Source organism: Caretta caretta, chromosome 9, assembly GCF_965140235.1.
Source record: "Caretta caretta isolate rCarCar2 chromosome 9, rCarCar1.hap1, whole genome shotgun sequence".
Lineage (NCBI taxonomy): Eukaryota > Metazoa > Chordata > Testudines > Cheloniidae > Caretta > Caretta caretta.
Genome location: NC_134214.1, coordinates 74,086,680 through 74,105,157, shown reverse-complemented (window position 1 = coordinate 74,105,157; position 18,478 = coordinate 74,086,680). Strand labels below are relative to the sequence as shown.

At 38.7% G+C, this 18,478-nt stretch overlaps 2 protein-coding genes across 4 annotated transcripts in view; one reads left to right on the top strand and one right to left on the bottom strand.

Moving 5' to 3' along the window:
• ZNF711 (zinc finger protein 711) overlaps positions 1–18,478 on the top strand; it is a 75,447-nt gene that overhangs the window by 47,817 nt on the left and 9,152 nt on the right. For 2 of the 3 annotated variants that reach the window (XM_075132428.1, XM_048863123.2), the window contains 2 exons: positions 2,880–2,925; positions 10,638–10,722. The gene's annotated coding sequence lies outside the window, so the exon portion shown is untranslated. Of the gene's footprint in view, positions 1–2,879; positions 2,926–10,637; positions 10,723–13,851; positions 14,429–18,478 lie in introns of those variants that run through there. The other variant, XM_075132429.1, reaches the window with a different exon arrangement.
• The window catches only part of POF1B (POF1B actin binding protein), a 46,038-nt gene continuing 42,097 nt past the window's right edge, over positions 14,538–18,478 (bottom strand). Inside the window, exons 13-14 of the mRNA XM_048863128.2 lie at positions 18,151–18,265; positions 14,538–16,097 (exon numbers count right to left, since the gene is read on the bottom strand). Of these exons, the coding sequence (XP_048719085.2) occupies positions 18,157–18,265 (109 nt within the window). The 3' untranslated portion in view covers positions 14,538–16,097; positions 18,151–18,156. The remainder of the gene's footprint in view (positions 16,098–18,150; positions 18,266–18,478) is intronic.

The window sequence follows — 18,478 nt, the reverse complement described above, 5'->3', positions numbered from 1 at the left end:
TTCCGCCAATCCCTCTCGTTCATAAGGTGCTCAAGATACGGAGGGAAGAAACATTGGTGATTCTGATAGCTCCAGCCTGGCCCCGCCAACACTGGTACACATCACTCCTGCAAATGTCCGTGGAAGCTCCAGTTACCTTGCCACTCTTCCCGGATTACTACCTCAGGATCACTGCCATCTCCAACATCCAAACCTAGAGTTGCTGCACCTCACGGCGTGGAAGCTCCGTGGCTGAACCCAGTGGAGCTCTCCTGCTCAGACTCGGTTAGGCAAGTCCTCCTGGGCAGTAGAAAGCCCTCCACCAGGGCTACCTACCTTGCTAAGTGGAAGAGATTTTCAATCTGGTCGATGCAGCATCATCCATCCCCGACACTTGCCTCTCGGCCACTTATATTAGACTATCTCCTCCATCTCAAGCAGCAGGGGCTGTCCATGTCGTCATTAAGTGTTCACTTGGCCACCGTCTCTGCCTTTCATCCAGGTGCAGAAGGCTGCTCAGTCTTTGCCTACCCTATGGTCAGCCGTTTCCTTAAAGGGCTCAACAGGCTATACCTGCATGTCCGGCAGCCTGTTCCGCTTCGGACCTCAATCTGGTCCTTTCCAGACTCATGGGACCTCCCTATGAACCTTTGGCGACATGCTCCCTGCTCCATCTCTCATACAAGGTAGCATTTCTGGTAGTGATAACCTCAGCCAGGAGGATGTCTGAGCACAAGGCCCTGACTTCAGATCCCCCTTACACTGTGTTCCATAGGGACAAGGTCCAGCTGAGACCTCACCCAGCTTTCCTCCTGAAAGTTGTCTCCCAGTTTCACGTCAACCAGGACATCTTCCTGGTATTCTATCCTAAACCACATGCAAGTGGCTGGGAGCAAAGACTTCAACAGCGTTCCTGGCGCAGGTTCCCACCCAGGAAATCTGGAGAGCAGTGACATGGTCCTCCGTTCGCTCTTTCACCACGCACTATTCAGTCGCCCAGCAGGCCAGAGATGATGCAACTTTTGGAAGAGTGGTGCTCCAATCTGTGGACGACTCTGACCCCACCTCCTGAATTTGAGCTTGTGAGTCACCTGATTGGAATGGACATGAACAAGCACTCGAAGAAAAAATGGTTACTCACCTTCTTGTAACTATTCTTCTTCAAGATGTGTTGTTCATGTCCATTCCAATACACACCCTCCTACACCTCTGTCAGAGTAGCCGGCAAGAAGGAACTGAGGGGGTGGCGGGTTGTCAGGGCTATATATTGAGCACCATAAAGGCGCGACTCCCAGGGGGCGCTCAGGCTGACCTGACGGATGCTGCTATGGGAAACTCTTCCAGCTACCGTGCATGTGCGCGTGCGCACGCCTGCTTGGAATGGACATGAACAACACATCTTGAAGAACAACAGTTACAAGAAGGTGAATTACTGTTTTTTCTTCGAGATGTGCAGGCTTTATCTGTATTTCACTACCTGCCCTCCTTCCCTACTGCTTCGCATAATGACTAGATTTGCGGTAGAGAAGGAACTGGAGAGGTGATCAGTCTGCCCCATCCCACCCCTTGTACCCTCCATATGGAGCATGAGGAGAGCAGGGACGCAGGTGCAGACCAACTACTTTTAAGAATTCTCCAGTCTTAGGTCAGTGGAGCGCAGGAATACTCAGTGGAATACAGATAGGGAACGGACATCTTGAAGTACTCCAGTTACAACAGGGCAAGTCACTTCCCTTTTCCATTATAACCCTAATTTTGACTCTATTCCTGAGGGGGTTGGGACTCTTCATATGTACTCTTAATCAAGAGGAAAGATTTGGGGGCAAAAATTTGAAATCAATCTGACAAGCAAATTTTGAATCATGACCCCCTGAAAAATGGAAATGATTTGGGGCGGGGGTGGGGGAAGGAATTGACTCTAGGTCTTATATAAGTCTGTCATTCTGAGGCTGTGTAGTCCAAGGAAAAGTATAGCAGGTATATTCTATAATAAAATGTTTTTGTTAAAGACTGTTGGTGAGACCCAAAAAAGATATGTGATGTTTACAATATATCACTGGTCAAAGGAGAGCCAGAGGATTGATGATTTACAGGATCCAGTCACAGCTTTTGCAAGTTGATTCTTGACTAATTTGAAATCAAGAAGGGACTAGCTGGATAGTTCGAGGGGCTGAAGGTGGTGGAAGTTTTTTCACAACTAGCCTGTTGAGGTAAGGGCCCAAGTCCTCAAAGGCATTAGGTGTTTTATTTCTTTTGGGAATGGGAGTTAGGTATCTAAATAACTTTGAGGATCTAGGCCAAGATGTCTTGCTCACTAGCCATCACTCCTCAAAGGGCCTGAAAACTTTCCGGAATAGGGGAATTCTGTCCTGTCTCATGTTGAGAGCACCAGACTCAGCTGAATGAAATGGTTGAGGTGGATGTACTTTTAAAGGGGGAATTTTACCACCTTTTGATAATTAGTTGGCCCTAATTAGGGTATTTTTAAGTATTGGCTACTTTGGAGCAAGGCTGTCCAACTGGATGGAACAGTGATCTGCCCCACTATGTTCAGTGTTGTGTAAATTGTTGAAATTAAAGTTAATGTCTTAAACCTTTTAAAAGTTATTTTACCAGGTGTAGTAGTATATATTTTAAGTATATTTTAAGCCTTTAACATTATTTTATTAGATATTCTATGTATGTACAGGTTCAGCTGCAGCTATTATTTGATTAATATCCTATGTCCTAAACCATCTTTTCTGCCCTGAATACAGTTCTTCCTAAATATTTATTTATGCTTTATACTATCCTCTCCTGTATAATCTAGGCTCCCACTATTTGTAGATGGGATAAAAAACATCAGTTGAGAAGCAAAGTAACTAAATTAAAGTTACATCTAATTATTATTTATTTAACAGGGAGAATTCAAAGGAAGGAACAGAGCTTATGTCCTGGGATTCTGAGGTGAGATTCCATATACAGTATACTGATGCTCAGTTGTCTTAACTATAAGATTATTACAACTAAAAAGGGAGTCACCAATCTTGTCCTATTGTTTTATGATTAAGTGAACAACATAGTTTTTTCCTTAACTATTGAAGTGTGTTTGCATGAGAGAGAGAGACAGAGCACAAGAGCAAGCTGAAATAGTCAAAATAGAGCTGCAAAAGTGTTGAGTATAGTTCCTGGGTTCCTCACTAGAAAGGAATGGGTGCAGTCTGCTGATTAGCTAGAGGTATAAGAAAGTATCTCTTTTTGTGTGATTTAAATACTTTTGCAAAAATAAAATATGAAGTATCTAAAAACTGTCAAAATGTGATGAAACAAATAGCTTGCAATCTAACAGGCTCTTATGTTCTCAGTGCCTCAAATTTGTACTTTCGAGTAGAACAGTGATCGAGTAGAACTCCTAGTAGGAGATGTTAAAATGCTATGTTAAAGTAAACAAACAAAACCTCTGTATCAAAACTGTCAAAAGTAGGCAATGGTTTATTACTTTAGGAGAAACATTACATAGCTAATAAAACTTTCAATTGTTTAAATTTCTGCACAGATTGTAACGTTCACTTGCAAATACACACTCCGTGATTCATAATGTATGTGGCCATTTTGCCACAGTGAGCATATCATTAATTGCATTTAACACAGTGCAGTTTAAAAATACCAAAAACAGATTATTGATCTTTATCAAAACATTGACACAATTACAATAACTGATTTAGGGTTTTGTATAGTCAGTGTCATCTACCAAAAATTAGATTTAAAGTATGGGATTTTGATGGACAGAAACATTGAGAGGACAGATATTCTGTTCATCAGTTTAGAGAGCCGAGTTTTGCATCTCAAGCTAATCCCCAAATCTCTTTATTTTAAATGTCTTTCAATTTCAGCACTTTCTTCATGTGTTAAAGTTTAAAAAAATAAAGCATGACACCATTTTTTGTAGTGGGAAACCATTCAGTCCTTCATATATTATATACAAGCAATTTTCCCCTTGGCAGATCAACATTAAAGAACCCTCAGTGATCATCCTTAGTTATTCTGTCATTCTCCCAGTGGCAGCTGGGCTAGCGGTGAGGTCTGTCAGTAATACTTGCTGCAGAAGTAGTAAGGCTGGAGCAGGTAACCACTTGAGTTATTCTGGGGGAATGTAGCCAGACTATTTTATGAATATGCTTGTCAGGGTTCCCTTCCCACTCTGAACTCTGGGGTACAGATGTGGGGACCTGCATGAAAGACCCCCTAAGCTTATTTCTACCAGCTTAGGTTAAAACTTCCCCAAGGTACAAATCCTTTCTTTGTCCTTGGACAGTATTGCTGCCACCACCAAGTGATTTAGACAAACATCCAGGGAAAAGGACCACTTGGAGTTCCTATTTCCCTAAAATATCCCCCCAAACCCCTTCACCCCCTTTCCTGGGGAGGTTTTAGAATAATATAGCAACCAATAGGTTAACCAAGTGAGCACAGACCAGACCCTTGGGTTTTTAGGACACTAAAAACCCAATCAGGTTCTTAAAAGAAGAACTTTATTATAAAGAAAAAAGTAAAAGAAGCACCTCTGTAAAATCAGGATGGAAGGTAATTTTACAGGGTAATAAAAAGATTTAAAACACAGAGGATTCCCCTCTCTCAACTTCAAAGTAACAAAAAACAGGCATAAACCTCCCTCTTAGCATAGGGAAAATTCACAAGCTATAGCAAAAGATAATTAAGCTCATTTTCTTGCTATTACTTACCATTTTTGTAATCTTTTAGATGCTTATTTCAGGTAGGGTTTTAGGAGATGTTTTTTTCCTGCCCTGGTCCCTCTCTGTCCTGGAGAGAACAACAAAGAGAACACAAACAAAAACCTCCCCCCACAGATTCTTCCCTTATTGGTCTTTTTGGTCCCTTATTCTTCCCTTATTGGTCTTTTTGGTCAGGTGCCAGCTAGGTTATTTGAGCTTCTTAACCCCTTACAGGTAAAGGAGGGATTTTATGCTACTCTTAGCTGTATGGTAATGACAGTGCTTTACAAGATAAGTTTTAATTTCATCATCTAGATGTACTTTTACATTTAGTCCTACCATTTATTTTCTACATATCCCCATAATAAGATGCATAAACGGTGCCAAACATTGTATGATCTGCAGTACTGCATATTAGACTGTAATGGGATATCTGCATCAAATAAATTGGCCTGATGGCAGAAAGTATGCCATGCAGCATATCTTCAGAAAAGTAAAACATGTTTCATAATAGCTTAAATGAAATCCGAAGTGGCAGGACAAATTTCTAGTTACAGAAAATGAAATCAGAACTAGAATTTAACAAATAATGAACACTCCATATATATTGCATTGTGACTAGGTAGCAATGAAGAGAAAGTTCTAAAACTGTTTTTGTTAAAGCCAACAAAATTTTAAAACCTGGTTAATGAACACATTTTTCAGCAAGAGAGCTTACCTCAGGAGGAAGTGGTTCTCAGTGTTATCAGATCATTTTATTTGCAAATTGAATTCCTACTGACTATGAAATGCAAATATTAGAATGGGGTGGTGGGCTGGTAGGGTAAGTGCTGACTGTGATACTCCTTTGTGTGTGGGCTCTCATATGAGACAAGGGTGGTGGATGGAGGAATTAAGGTGTGGTGCTTAGACCCGTGGGTGGAGGAAGCTTCTCCTGAGATGACTCTGAGGTGAACCTACTTTCTCCTATTTCTAGGTTAATTTTTTAAAAGTTGGGGCATTGCTTTTCCTGTACCTGTTGGTGGCTGACTTATTCCTGGCTGTGCCTGGTAAAAGGAAATCGGTTTAGAAGCAGGCTTGTGCAACTCTATCCGACCGATAAATGTGTTACCTAGATTCTTTGTCCTCACAGTATTCTGATCAATATACAGGGTGTGGTCAGATTTCAGTCATATGAGAAACCAAGCTACTGAACGTTTCATTGCTTTAAAAAAAAAACAAACTAATACTAAAAATAAGGGTTTGGCGCATGTCCACTTTAGCTTAACAGCTTTTTAGAAACCAGGAGATGATTCTTATTTTAATGTGAGCAAGTTAATATTGTCATCTGACCTCCCAGGCTCACAGCCCACTTCCCTCACCTCCACAGGCAGACTCTGTCATTGCCCAACTCTGGCCAGCAGAGCACACAGTGCTGCTGCTCTCCCATCGCTACCCTCCACCAGCTCCCTGCCATCTGGCTGTGAATGGACACGGGAGCAGCTTCTGTCTCCTCCAAGTTGCTTTTTGGATGCGCGGACATTCTCACGGAGCAGCGAAGGTTGGGGACACAGAGGGGACCCCCAAGCCCAGTAGAGCAGGGAAAGAGGGAGACAGGCACAGACCTGGGGAGGGTGGGAAGTAAATGGAAGGACCACTTGGAGAGAGTAGGAAGGAGCCAGGAGAGAATAGGCTCCCAGGGTGGGGTGGGAATCCTGCAGATTAAGGGAACAGAGTGGGATTCTGGAGGGAAGACAGGGACTGCTGGAGTTGAGCTAGGAGGATGGGGGTTCAGGGTGGGGCGTGGTAGGGCTACAAAAGAAAAATTAACTCTGAAGATAAAGGAACAAGCAGAAAGAAAACACGGAAGAGAGAAAAGAGAAAAATCCAAGAGCTCAGTTTCTCTTTAAATTCATTTATGGAAATGTTTCAGAGTAACAGCCGTGTTAGTCTGTATTCACAAAAAGAAAAGGAGTACTTGTGGCACCTTAGAGACTGACCAATTTATTTGAGCATAAGCTTTCATGAGCTACAGCTCACTTCATCGGATGCTCAAATAAATTGGTCAGTCTCTAAGGTGCCACAAGTACTCATTTATGGAAATGAAGATGCCAAAGTATTCCAGAAATTACATGGACAGATTGCTTCTGTAGGATGAGATGGGGGCATTGGCAGACCAAGTTGTGAATAGGGGTGAACAGAACAACCCCACAGTTCACTGTATGGAAAGGAAATACACTGCTCTTGGTTGCTGCTTATTTTTACTCTGCTGATTGTGGGCATTCTGGATATTTGTATGTAACCTTTGTGTACTACTGGAGAGTTTAGTTGTTTTTGCTGGGGTTAGTGTGCGCACTTATTGCTTGTCCAAAAAAATGGTCAGCTGTTCGACTTAGTCCAGAATTCCAAGTAAGTACCAGGTGGTGCGTTCACTATTTTGGGCATAAACGTTTTGCTATAAATTGTTTTAAAATGCAGGATCCATGTTGTTACTCCTAATAGAAGTGCTATTCATTAAACATCTTTATCTTTCAAGAAACAAAAATAGGGAAGATTAAGCTTTTTTTAAAAAAACACAAAAAGGAGTTGTGAACAGTTTGACTAGCAAGGGAACATGGATAATGTGTAATCCAGGCATGTCAAAAAGTTCTTGGTGATATACAGTATTTATGCTTTCTGCTAATTCAAGAATTGCAGATGGTATTCTTAACAAACTGTCAGTGAGTATCACACAACAAATATGGTGATGTTTTTCTAAGCAAATTTGATATGACACTATCCAAAGTAGCACACTGTGTAAAGTGAGCTCTGCTGTAAAGCTGTACTCTGTCCTGTGTCATAACACTAAAGTGATGCATGTGTTATTGGCCACATATATGCTGCTTATATGCCTGTTAATATGATGTTTGCTCATGCAAGAAAGGAAACTTATAAATATGCAGATAGGGTTGCTTTAAAAATGTCAGACTTTTGTATTGCACTTTATTGATTAACTGATGTAAATTTAAAAGCTACAGGCACGTAAAAAATAAGTGATTTATGTTTATATCATAGGTTTTATAGGCGGTTAACTATATTCAGAGAACTTTAATATTACATGATAAATGAAACGTCGAATACTATAATCAAAGGTGGAAAGAGTCACAGTAGAAAAGACAAAAGTCCATATTCCCGTTTCCCATGCTCATGGTATTTGAACAATGGCTTGAGTACTTCCTACACCTTTTACTGTTAACAATATTGGCATATGGCCAATACACAACCAAGTTTTATGTCTGAATAGAAGATGCTCCTCAAAAGTAAGACAATAGCTAGTAACTCTGGTTCAGTAAAAAGCATATACAAACATGGTATTTTGCCTCCAAAACTATGAAATTTTGTTTAAATGAATTTTTGTTTTACAAATTTTAAATGATGTAAATAAGGGAAAAACTAGAAGCTTGGTGGCATGATAATTTTTCTTGGCTGTGTACTGTAATTTAAAATGGGCTTCATAATATAAAGTTAAATCTGGAAAATGATTATCCCAGTATTGCATCTAAACATTTGTGATCTTTTTTAATAAACTCCACAGCTAAAGAATTAACTAAAAAGTTAAATAAGTGAAAAATGCCTTTTTTGGCAAAAGAACATAACTTTATTTTTAATATGTACTTCCTTTTATCTACTGTTGTTTCCTGTACATGGAGAAAATACATATTAGTTGTTTTAAAATTCATGTTTTAATAAAAATAGTTCTGTAAAAATATAACAACTTTGGGTGAATTATATGTATTTAAAATAGACAGTGCTTAGTCATCAGTGGGGCTCTCAATCACAGTTAACTCACACGATTAACTCAAAAAAATTAATCACGATTAAAAAAATTAATTGCGATTAATTGTACTGTTAAGCAATAGACTACCAATTGAAATTTATTAAATATTTTTGGATGCTTTTTTACATTTTCAAATTAATTGATTTCAATTACAACACAAAATACAAAGTCTACAGTGCTCACTTTATATTATTTTTTATTACAAATATTTGCACTCTAAAAATGATAAAAGAAATAGTATTTTTCAATTCACCTCACACAAGTACTGGAGTGCAGTCTCTTTATCATGAAAGTGAAAGTTAGAAATGTAGGGTTTTTTGTTACATAACTGCACTCAAAACCAAACCAATGTAAAACTTTAGCACCTACAGGTCCACTCAACCCTACTTCTTGTTCAGCCAAACGCTAAGAGAAACCAGTTTGTTTACATGTACAGGAGATAATGCTGCCCACTTCTTAATTACAGTATCACCTGACCATGAGAACAGGTTTTCGTATGGCACTGTTGTAGCTGGTGTCGCAAGATATTTACATGCCAGATGTGCTAAAGATTCATATGCTTCTTGATGCTCTTGATGTATTGCAGTTTTAAGAACACTGGATAGAGATTCTGTAGGTGTTTGTCTGAGGTATCGAAGCAAATGCACTTTAACTTAGAGCTTGGCTGTAGACAATGGATCATGTGATGCGGTCTGGATGAAAGCTGAAGACATGTAGATAAGTATAGCAGTCAGTAGGTTTCCGGTATGGTGTGGTGTTTATGTGACCATCGCTTATTAGCACTGTAGTGTCTAGAAAGTGGACCTCTTGTGTGGACTGGTCCAGACTGAAGTTGATGGTAGGGTGGAAATCATTTAAATCCTGGTGGAATTCCTCAAGGGCCTCCTTCCCATGAGTCCAGATGATGAAGATGTCATCAATGTAGTGCAAGCAGAGTAGTGGTGTAAGGGGACGAGAGCTGAGGAAGCACTGTTCTAAGTCAGCCATAAAAGTGTTGGCATACTGAGGGGCCATACAGGTACCCATAGCAGTCCTGCTGACTTGAACGTATAAATTGTCCCCAAATCTGAAATAGTTGTGGGTGAGGGCAAAGTCACAAAGTTCAGCCACCAGGTTTGCTGTGATGGTATCGAGGATGCTATTCCTGATGGTTTGTAGTCCGTCTTTGTGTGGAATGTTGGTGTAGAGGGCTTCTACATCCATAGTGGCTAGGATGGTGTTAATTGATTTATCTCGTTAGACTGACCTCACACTTGGTAAAGCAACCCCCATCCTTTCATGTATTTATACCTGCTCCTGTATTTTTACTCCATCCATCTGATGAAGTGGGTTCTAACTCACGAAAGTTTATGCCCAAATAAATTTGTTAGTCTCCAAGGTGCCACAAGGACTCATTATTTTTGCTGATACAGACTAACCTAGCTACCACTCTAAAACCTGTATGTGATAAAGAGATTTCACTACAATTCCTATATTAGGTGAATTGAAAAATACTATTTCTTTTGTTTTTTACAGTGCAAATATAAAAATAAATATAAAGTGAGCACTGTACACTTTGTATTCTGTTGTAATTGAAATCTATATACTTGAAAACGTAGAAAACATCCAAAAATATTTAAATAAATGGTATTCTATTGCTTAACTGCGCAATTAATCGTGATTAATTTTTTTAATCGCTTGACAGCCCTAGTTATCAGTTATGCCTCAGTTATTGGACAGTCTCATTAATTATTCATTTTTAAAATAAAAATACATATAAAACTATAGTAACATAATGAGGAGTGTTAATAAAAACAAAGGAATTCAGAGAATGATACATTTTTATCCATAGCTCTATCTCTTGTGGATTCTGTACTATAAGTAAGTGTGGCTGCATATTTGCAGAGACTTCTGCAAATAAAGAATAAATAAAGATTAAGAAAAGTTTCTTTCTTTAACTTTGAATTTTTTATTACTATCAATTAGTTTGATGGGAGTTTCTTTAACCTCTGAATTATTTTTACATTTCTGCTGTTTGTATCACTGTGGGGAAGAGCATTCAATGGATTGGCTTTTGTAAACCTGAAAGACTTTTAAAAGTTATTGCTATAAACATGTCAACAGCTCATATTCAATAGAGAATTTTAGTAATTTTGCATGTTTTTTTTAAGGTGCTTCCTCTCTACATGAAGTATTCAACAGAGGAGTGTTGCAAAAGTCTGGATGTACTATGGAGCCTCCAAAATCATTTTTACTGTAAGTTTTGAATATTTTCTGTTCACTCTCTTGCACTATTTGCTGTGGTGTCTACAAGTATTTGGTCTATTTATGCTAATTTGACAATCTTTTGAGAATTGTTTTGTTCAGTAGTTTTTAAAGGTTCCCTTACTGTAGCATCTGGGCACAGTTTATATAGATAAAAACAATACCATACAATAGCTTCTCCAAAATGAGGAAAATCTACTTTGAATATATAACAGTGAACCCAGTAGCAGCAGTAGTCTATGAGGAGATTTCAAGGACAGCATTAATGGAACGCTTTGCTTCTCTGTGGTCACTTTTGGCCTCAGGCATGTATCTTGTAGGACTGAATTTCAGGGATGAAGTTCTGCTACTAGGAATGCCCTGTACCTGCAGACTTTACCCTAGAGATTTGATAGCCAAAGCTTTCCTTCCAAATGCTTTTATCATTGTTAGGCACTGTGGGAAGAAAGAATGCTGATGACCACCAGCAGTCAGGAAGGCAAATTTCTTTCTGTATAGCAATGCATGGTTGGATACATGCATAATCACTGTGTCAAGCTTCAGCTATTGGGTAATGCTGGAGGCAGGGTAGCAGAGCAGACAAACTTATTCCTAGAGCTTTTAAAATTATTTTAGCATAAAATAAACTGGCAGTAAATCATGGTTTTAAGAGTTTTTTATCCATAGACCACTGACACCACTTAATCAGAAATGTTTGTCCAAATAATAAACTATATAATCTTATAGTATTTGTACTCTTGTTCTATTGTTATGGGTCAGAGTAAAAAAGGAAGACTTGTTGTCACTCTGCCTCTAATTAGCTTACATCTCAGTCATATCTCCTGTATCCTATTCCAAGAAAAGTGCTTTTGGGCATGTGTGTGCATGTGCAATATTTAGCTGTTGTATGGTGCTTTTCATCTGTAGAGCTTAAAGTGCTTTGCAAAGAAAGGAACTCTATCTCCATTGTACAGATGTTGTAACTGGAGCAAGGTCATGCAGCAGGTCAGTGGCAGAACTGGAGATATTTGGCTCCAAGCAGTTAGAAGATTTGCTGCGACACTAAGTAGAACTTACAAGTTTCTTGAATCAGACTTTGTCTCTTTGTGTTGTAATCTCTTGAAAATAAAATGTATTCATATATATTTTTCAGGGCTTAATGTATCTGTAAAGCTTCTATAATGCAGATAATTGGGAGTACTGTGATATGCCCATAGGGATGATACTCCCTAAACAACATCACATGGAAAGGAGTTTGAGGAAAAACATTGGTTTTGCAGGATAAAAACCTTGTTCTCTATGTGTCATACAATTTACTAGAGGTATAGATGAAGAGAAATGTTGTTTATCCACATCCAGCGTGGTTGGGTGGAAAAAAATCACCCATTGCAGTATGGCCTTTGGAGAGAAATAACTTAAGTTTTTTTAGTTTGTTTTTGCCGCTTCCCCCCCCCCCCCCCCAAATATCTTTAAAGACTGAAAAATTGGTGGGAGCTGCTTCTTTGTTGTGTTTCACATTCTTAGGCAGTTCAATCAATACATAGCATCCCATTATGAGCTACAAGGTAGCAGCAGTGTTTAAATGTGCAAGTAAATGGTTGCAACTTGTCAACAAAGACAACTCTGGTCCCCACGCAAATAACATTAATGGTGGTTAGATTTCACATGCCCCAGATATATTCTATGTTGTTGCTGATGTGGCAGTGGCTAGAGATCCACATCAGTGATCAGCCCTTCTACTAGATCCTGTACTAAGACAATTCCTGCCCTGGTGGTATCCTCTCGACAAAATCCTCAGCATCCCCCTGTCTCAACTGTCATATCCTCCCTTTCCAACTCCCATCCAGTGTTAGGGGATTAATGATAATCCCCTTTTGAGAGGGCTTTTGGAGTCAGCAAAAGGAGCCTACTGATCGTAAATAGGAGGCACAGGACCTTAAGATGGGTGGTTCTGACCAGCCAAGATTTACTGCTTTTGTGGATGAATTGCATGTGGTTACACTATTCTGGGCAAACACGGACACCTGTGATAGGATCATTTGAATTACTTTCATGAGAGTAGTTCTTTTGGGGGAAATGTGGCCCTTAATTATTACAACTGCAAGTCAATAAATCCTACATGCTTTAAAATGTAGAATACACCTTTCTCTTTAGATATAGCTAGCTATACATAAATAGAGATGTACAGCTGTACATACAGTGCTCTCTCATTATAGACATAGATCTGTGTATATATAACTATAGATGCAAATACATACCTATATAGACATAGCAATCTTTTGTATCTAGAGATACACTGTGGATGTCTACAGTGCTAGATATAGATAGAGATCTCTAGCTGTAGCTGGCTATCTAAAGATATGGCTTGCTGAAACCAGGGACAGTCTTCTTTGTCTATGCCTATAGAGAGCTACAGCTAAGAGATGTTAGATATTTGTACATAGCTATAACCATAATGATGTAGCTATATCATTATGGTTATAGCTATGTACAGAGATTTAGCTACAGATCCAGCAGTCAAATGATAACTCAGTCACAAGGCATACTTTGTACAAAATTTATCATAGCCCTCTAAACACATTGTGACAATCTGTACCCTTTTCACCTTTTTTTATGTGATTCCTTCCCCCCAAAAGAATTCTTCCTTTACGTGTGCGCTGCCTGTTGAATTGCTTCCAGGGTAGTTGAGCCAGAGAGAAACAAAACTAAGATGATGCCAGCAAAGATAGTTAGCCATTTTAAAAATGGCATTTTTTTCCCTCGAGTCAAAGCTCCCCAGAGGTGGTGTTTTTTTAAAGAAGGCGGCATTTTATTCAGTCTTTCATTTTACTAACCCTATGGTACTGGCTGTTTTGCGCCAACAGAGTTATGCCATGGCCATTAGGCAGACTACATTTTTGACAAACAATTTCCCACCTTTTCATGTGAATATCTTCTAGCATCACCACTTACTCTGGCAGGGAAGGAGCCCTGTGAATGTCATATTTGCATAATAACTAAATGAGAATTATTTTAAAATGGTGTAAATGTCAGTGTTGTTTAATAATGTGCAGTCAGCCATAAGAAATTGGGGCTTTAAGCTAATTAAAGAATGTCTAACATATGCATTAGATGTCACCTTATTCCTGTTTTAATTTTCAGGAGTTTGAGACCAGGGTCTGATCCTACTCCCCGTTAAGATAAGTGACAAAATGCCCATTGGATTCAGAAGGGCAGAAACAAGCCCCTAAATAGGAAAATTGTTTTAGAATGAAGGAAATATTCGAGTTCTGGCAAATTAAAGTGTCAGTGAGTCTGAAGTTGCGATATCTTAGGTAATGTCAATGGGCAGTTTGTCTGAGTAAGGATGGATTAGTCCCTACTGAACATTTGAATGGTAAGTTTTGAAGTTGCCTTCAATGTTTGAGAAATTTTTGACCCCCCCATGACTGACTCTGGGGTGGAGAACGGACAGTAACTGTTTTTCTCAAAATTAAAAATATTGATAATTTCTTTGCTTACTCTGGTGGTGCAAAGGGCCATAAACTGGCAGCAGTGTGGAGGACTATAGAGCATAGCTTTATGCCTGGCTCTTTCCCCTGAGTGTCCTTCAGTGAACTCTGCCCCCCCCCTACTCCTGAGATCCTGCATAAAGGATTTGGGGTCTAGTAACAGTGTTAAATAAAAATGTAGCATCAAGTAGCCTAGCCGTTTAGATAAATTAATGCATCTAAAGAATTAAAAGATAGGCCTTAGATGTTTTCTAAAGCAGATGGACACACGGCTGTAAGGTTTTGTTAGCAGAAAATTAAACTTGCACACTATATTTTATTAATAGACAAATAATGTTTATTTCCTAGCTGTTTATTACCCATAGGTCACAAGTGCTCACACCAACATATATATTGTATCTGTATGGATATAAAATGGACTCCAAGTGTCTCTAATATAACTAAAATATAGAAAAGAAACCCTTTACAAAAGCCAGCACCTATTTAAGTATTGTAGAACCCTTAATTCCTCTCCTCCCAGTATCTTCTCTATATTTTTTTTCAAACCCCACCACATTGCTTCAACTTTCTATTTTATCACTTATACCAAAATCATTGGGACACATTCTGTGGTCCTGAATCAAGTGGGAATTTTGCTCCATTAACAACAGAATATAGCCCAAGAACTATTTTCATTTTACTTTTCCCAATATAAAAAAATGGATATGCCACATTCTTGAAATTTTGATTTACAAGTAAATTTCAAGAATCTTAAACTATGCCTACCTAGTACAGATAGTCACAGCTGGTTTTCAGTTTATAAAGGGTCAGTCAAAAACTTATTCATGTGATCTCTAATGCACTTTTTAAAACTTAGTTGTCTTAAGTTTAAAAGATTATTTTGCCAGATTATAGATGTTGTTTTTCATAAAATGTATCTGCTAAATTAGCACTGATCACTTATGGCCCAGCACTGAGGAGCTGGATAGAGGGAGTTTGTCTTGCATGGAGTTGCTCTCAAGTTAAAGCATTTTGGTTAGTTTATGTACAGAAATGCTGTAAATGTTTTCAGAGAGGTAACTTTTCCTTTTAGAACTTATGCCATTTTGAGATCAGAATTTGTGTGCTTTTTTTTTTAAATGTAAACTTCTCTGATGAAATTTCTATTAGTTCTAGTGGCTACACTTATCTTTTCTCATCTGTCCATACTGAGATCAAATGCTAAGTGCAGCATTAGAACTAATGTAAGATCTGTGAAGTAATAAATTAACACTTTAGCAGTAGAAACTGGTACCACTATTTTAAATACTTAAGTGTATCAAAATCATGAGCACCACCCTTTCAAGAAATGCTGATGTGCAGACATATATGTCAATCTTTACCAAGTAATTTGTAATTGATGTAATTTTGCCTCTACCGTTCACGATTATTATTCTTCACCAGGCATGCAGACTAAATAAGTGGGGTTTTTGGTCCTCTCCTTAGTAATGCAGCAAGGAATGGAAAATACCCCTTTACTCACTGTGGTCTGGAAGGACTGAACTTTATAAATGGTATGGCCTGTTGCTTTTCATATCTATAGAGAATGTAGCGTCTGGGATTTAACTGCATGTAACGCTAGTATTGTGTGTGTTACGACTCAGTAGTGGTGGTAATGGGCAGACTATGAAAAATGCGTGTTCTTCATCAGATAGAAGTTAATTTGTTTGCTTTGAGTAAGGCCAGCCATTGCTTTTCACAATCCATTATTTCCCACTGCGTGTCTTTAACACATACACCTTTGACTAGGGTTCAGGGAAAGGCCTGGTTCTAAATATTAGACTAATGATGAAAAACAGCAGAAGGTTAAAGCCATGATACAGTCATTTGGTATGAGCTCCTTTAAGCAGCTGGGACTGTCACTGGATCTGTTCATTCCTAAAAGAAATAAGCAGTTAATTGAGTGGAAGTTATTCCTGACACAAAACATCACATTAGATTTCACATAAAAACAACCATGTTTCTTACATAGACTTATTTGTAAGCACTTGTACATGTACAGCAAAATGGTTACATATATAATAGGTATCTGACATTCCATGGGACTCAGATACTTAAAGTGAATAGCCTTAGTTCCCATTCAGTGCCTAACGTTAAGCACCCAGGTTTAAATATTCTAGTACTCATGGTAACATGCTACTCAACTGCTACTTATTTTTAAAAACTACAGTAATGAGCGCATAGGTGCGTCTGAAAATTTTACCTATACACACCACCACATTTCAGTGACAAAAACTTGCTTAAATACTGATAATGTTTTGTGGTAACTGAAATACACTGCCTCATATGTTGTTACAGGTAAAGTTAAAAAACAAAACACTTCTAGTATAAACCTATATTGTCATAGGTTTGTAACTTAAGTAAAATAATTTCTTTTCAACTGAAACCTGCTACAGTCGAACCTCAGAGTTATGAGCACTTTGGGAAGGGGGGAGGTTTGTAATTCTGAACAAAATGTTATGGATATTCTATCAAAAGTTTACAATTGAACATTGGCTTAATACAGCTTTACTATACAGAAGAAAAATGCTCCTTTCCTTTTTTTTTTTGAAGTAGTTTACATTTAACAGTACTATATTTATTGGTCTCTGCTGCTGCTTGATTGCATACTTCCAGTTCCAAATGAGGCATGTGGTTGACTGGTCAGCTCATAACTCTGAGGTTCTACTGTATGAAGATCTTGGGTGAAAACCTGGTGCCGCTGACTTTAAATCCTGCTCCCATTAAGGTGTGGGAGGGATTTTTCATTTTGGGAGCTGTCTGCAGGAGATAAAACCTCAAAATTTCTCTCAGCTTATAGTACTTGCTATAGTACATCTTATAGAGTACAGCTTATAGTACTCTCTCCTGTAGTGAAATAAACAAGTTTAACTTTCAAACAGGCTCCAGCTGCCCCTTGTGACTCCTACACCTCTCTCTCAGTGTACTCAGAATTGAGTATGCTCCTATGGTGTCCCCTACAGGAGGAACAGCCTCCCCACTCTCTCCTTAAAACCCACCAATCTTTCCTACATGTCATATGTTTGTTTCTTCAGTGAAAGGAACTGGTTTGTCTGTGTGAAGTGCCAGCTAAGTTTACGAGGCTCGATGTATATTTATTTTCAGGGTTAAAGTACTGCTCCCCAGAAACCTTTGTCTGCAAACTACTTGTATTCAAAAGCAAGCCTCTATGCGCTGCTCTGCTTATTGTAAAAGGGCCCTAAAACCAACGCTGATTCCAACTGGTGGAGGACTCCTCAGGCACTATGTATGGCTGGCTGCTGAGGATCCCCTCAGAAGCCCTGGAGACTACATGTAGTTGGAGGGGTGGGGGCTTTAGTTTACAGCAAGCAGAGATTCCAGGCAATGTTGTGGGGCAACCTTGAAACTGCTTGTAACTGTCTCAATTATACCACAGAGCCAAAGGAGCAGCCCAGGTTTCAGAGCAGCTAAAGGTGATTTGAAGCCACCAGCATCCCTGGGCTTTGAATTTTGTATGAGAGCCTCTTATTCACCCACCCTACTAGTTTATTGAGGGTGTGGTACATCCTATTAGAGATAACAAAAAATAGGGCACATTTTCAGTGCTGGGATTTAACAGCTGATTTGGCTTAATCTTCATTTACCACATACCAGTACTACTTATCGTGTAATATCAATAAAAACTGTAACCCTTTCAAAGGCTAAAGTAGGGTTGTAAGATATGAGGTACAATAGACGAGAGGAAAAAAGTAGAGGCTATTCTACTTATTATTCTTCAACATGCATAGACCATTTTTAGTACTTGTCTATTATGAAACATTGCTCATTTTGCTATTTTATTTACAGAAAAGAAGTCTCCAAAATAAGTTTTGTTGCCTTAATGCTTTTTACTAGCCCATTTTTGGCTTCTTTGGAGTACTGAATCTGCACATCAACAACAAATGATATATAACTAACATGGATAACTTACATGTTTCTACATTGCTTCAGTCTTCTCAATTACAATAGTCTCTGTTTGTCTAACTGGTGATGAAACCATGTAGTCATCAGACAGGAGACCAAGGATTGGATATTGGTTCATGTACCTGTATAAAAAGTTTTGCAAAACTGTAAGTGGAATACTGTTTAAAAAGCTCAGCAGAGATAAACATCTATGTCCAAAGCAGTATCTCGTCTTGGAGACCAAATTCAACCTTTCCCCCACAATACTCACTTCTAGATTAGTTACTGCGCCCAGATTTGTTTAAAAAGAGTTAAGTAAATATCTAAACCATAGTTTTTGAAAGGCTTTAGTTAAT